At 47.8% G+C, this 3,834-nt stretch overlaps 1 protein-coding gene across 1 annotated transcript in view; it reads left to right on the forward strand.

The window, feature by feature from the left end:
- The window catches only part of celf6 (CUGBP Elav-like family member 6), a gene marked incomplete at both ends in the record, with an annotated part of 98,801 nt that extends 95,768 nt beyond the window's left edge, over window positions 1–3,033 (forward strand). Inside the window, one exon of the mRNA XM_083691153.1 lies at window positions 2,906–3,033. Within this exon, the coding sequence (XP_083547279.1) occupies window positions 2,906–3,033 (128 nt within the window). The remainder of the gene's footprint in view (window positions 1–2,905) is intronic.
- Window positions 3,034–3,834: the final 801 nt, after the last annotated feature.

Raw genomic sequence — 3,834 nt, forward strand, 5'->3', positions numbered from 1 at the left:
AAATTGACACCCCAAATACGTGAAGACGGTTTCCATGGCAATTGAGCATTACTTGACATCCACTCTGGTAATTGTTGGTGTTAATTATCGAGTTAATTATCATCTTGGAGCATCAAATGTGCAGCAGAAGAACACAGGGATCAGTCACTTTGTTGATTGGACCGTTCAGCCCTAAAGAGTGTGTTTGGTTGTAGAGCTAGCAGGACGGAAGGACAGTTTTTAAAGAAGGTGACTGGCCTCACAGTAGGACGGAGGGTAACATGGCCGTTTCAAGGCTTTAGTCTGTGGGGTCTTTTGGGGTGCAATGTTATTTTAATCCTCTAAATTTAGTCACTCGATATTGACATTTAAGGGTGATCAAAGCTCACCTCTCTAAGTGGAATTAGGGGAGTGAAAATGGATTTTAAAAGATCCTCTGAAAGCACAGCTCAGTGTGCACACACACACACACGCTGACACACACGCGCGCGCACACACACAACCACACACACACACATACACACACACGCACACGCACACGTATACGAGCACACACACACACACACACACACACACACACACACACACACACACACACACAACCCTAGTCTTTGTTATAGCTCCCCCGACCAGACTACAGTATGCAGTGCAATGATTTCACAGAGGACTGAATGTCGTCTTCCCTCGGCTGAAGAGCGAATGGTGTAACAATGGTCGTAGGTTCATGAAACGACGATTCACACATGATAGTCTTTAATCAACGTTCACAATGACACTTTCAGACGTTTGACTTTGTGCCGTGCAGTGAATGTGTCTGGGGGAAGTGCTGGCGGGCCCTCGTGAAGTGCACAGACATGGATAAAACACAATAAACCACGAGCTGACTGATTTACATGGCGTAGGGGGCGAAGGATTTACTCATCCCTCTCACTAGAAGTCTGCTCCTTCTCTTTTGTCCTCTTACTCTTCCTCCGCTTTCTCCCCCAGCCCCCCGACAATCACCTTTCTTCTGCTCCTCCTCCGCCTCCTCCTCCGCCTCCTCCTCCTCCTCCTCCTCCTCCTCCTTCGCTTTCTCCCCCGGCCCCCCGACAATCACCTTCCGGGGGCGGGTTGGGGGATGTAAATGCAAGGAGCGAGATTTATGAAAGCAGTGCATGTGAGGGTGGACGGCCGCTGTTTGACAGGCCCCTCTACCCAGCTCAGTTTGTTTAAAGGGTTTGTAAAAGCAGGAGCCTTATCTCTGCGGAGCTGACAAAAGCCTGCCCTCTCCCCCCGAATTAAATTGGACCCATAGCGCCGTGATCACATCAGCTGGCAACCGGAAAATTCCGGGCCGTCAATCAGGGAGCCGTCTGATAAGAGTGGGCAGGAGTCCCGGTGTGGAAAGCTCCAGGCTCATTCCGCCCCGACACCCAGGTGATAACTCAGAGAACCAGGCACCTCGACTCACGCTCAGCCGGTGCTCTGCTCCCTCCCCACACCCCGAGCCCAGCACAGCATCCAGCCTCAACCCTGCTGCTCCAACTCTCTCGCTCTCTATGTACAGGATACACACACACATCCAGGCAGGCAGGCAGGCAGGCAGGCAGGCAGGCACACACACACCACACACACACACACACACACACACACACACACACACCACACACACACACACGCACACACACACACACACCACACGCATACACACACACACACACACACACACACACACACACACACAGTATGAAACTCCTTTTATCTATTTTCTCTGAATCTTTATTCAAGTTTATACTCCCAGACTTCTAACAGTTTTTCCACTTTGAGGTTTTTGATATCTATGCCATTAGTCATTTTGTTATTTAAAGTAATCGTCTTTTTATTTCAGAGATTTTCAATTAACCTCATGAATGGAGACAATACATTTTTGGGATGCAATGTTATTTTAATCCTCTATATTTAGTCACCCGATATTGACATTTAAGGGTGATCAAAGCTCACCTCTCTAAGTGGAATTAGGGGAGTGAAAATGGATTTTAAAAGATCCTCTGAAAGCACAGCTCTGTGTGCACACACACACACACACACACACACACACACACTTACCGTTAAAATAGATTCCCTCCTGTTTTGAAAAGAACAGCAGCACTTTAGTGTTATAGTTTGCTAAAAGTGGAAGCCGTGCCCTTCAAGATGTTTCACAGCATGCATCAGTATTGATACGTTTCACTCCCACTTTACACACAACCACACACATACACACACACACACACACACACACACACACACACACACACAACCCTAGTCTTTGTTATAGCTCCCCCGACCAGACTACAGTATGCAGTGCAATGATTTCACAGAGGACTGAATGTCGTCTTCCCTCGGCTGAAGAGCGAATGGTGTAACAATGGTCGTAGGTTCATGAAACGATGATTCACACATGATAGTCCTTTACATCCCCCATGCACACACACACACACACACACACATGCACACACACACAGGCAGGCAGGCGCACACACACACCACACACACACACACACACACACACACACACACACACACACACACACACAGTATGAAACCCCTTTTATCTATTTTCTCTGAATCTGTTTCTTTATTCAAGTTTGTACTCCCAGACTTCTAATACTTTTTCTACTTTGAGGTTTTTGATATCTATGCCATTAGTCATTTTGTTATTTCAAGTAATCATCTTTTTATTTCAGAGATTTTCAATTAACCTCATGAATGGAGACAATACAGCCCCATTGTTGGTGCATTGTTGAAAGCTAAAAAGTGGGTCCTTCTCTCTCCACCTTCTTTCTTTCTTTTTTCTCACTGCTTCTCCCCATCCTTCCCTCCCTCCCTCCCTTCCTCCCACCCTCCCTCTCCCTCTCCCTCCCTCTCACTCTCCCTCCCTCTCACTCTCCCTCTCTCTTTGTCTCAGGCTTTGTGAGTTTTGATAACCCATCCAGTGCTCAAGCGGCTATCCAGGCCATGAATGGCTTTCAGATAGGCATGAAGAGGCTGAAGGTGCAGCTGAAGAGGCCAAAGGATGCCAACCGACCTTACTGACCCCTCTGCCGTGCATATCCAGGTGAGATGCCATTCCATGCCATGCCATGCCATGCCATGCCATGCCTTGCCAATGCCAATTCCATGCTGACGACCAGGGTCAAGTGGCAGAGAGTGCTGGCTCTAGGGTGCTGGCCTGGGTAGGGCGGGGCTGGGGAAAGAGGGCACCCGTGTCTGGCACTCTACTCCCATTGACGCCCACCTAAACTCACTCCATGATGCTAACGCTGTGCGCTGATGATGAGTGATATACTCAAAGCATGTTGTTTTGACTGTATGGGTCAGACTGCTCATCACTGCGACAGGACAAGGCCAGAACATGGTTTTCTAGGAGAAGATTTGCCTGGAAATAAATATTTGTAGACGTTTTTACATTTTCCCTCCACTGAAGTGAAGAGATGACATTAATGGAAGGTAATAATACAGTGTGTAATGGGAAATGATAAATGCTACCTTTATTTCTTGCCTGAGAATTTGATTAAAGACATGTAGTGCTAATTGAACGGAGGCTGTCTGAGCAGACTGCCTGAGGAGAGGGGGAAGGACTTTGATGTAACACCTTGGTGAGGGACAAATGGAGAAATGTGTGTGTGTGTGTGTGTGTGTGTGTGTGTGTGTGTGTCTGTGTGTGTGTGTGTGTGTGTGTGTGTGTGTGTGTGTGTGTGTGTGTGTGTTTTCACTCCATTGTGAGAGCACGTTGTCGGGCTGTGTGTGTGTGTGTGTGTGTGTGTGTGTGTGTGTGTGTGTGTGTGTGTGTGTGTGTGTGTGTGTGTGTGTGTGTGTGTGTGTGTGTGTGTTGTG

The sequence above is a fragment of the Argentina silus genome, assembly GCF_951799395.1.
Source record: "Argentina silus genome assembly, chromosome: 19".
Taxonomy (NCBI): domain Eukaryota; kingdom Metazoa; phylum Chordata; class Actinopteri; order Argentiniformes; family Argentinidae; genus Argentina; species Argentina silus.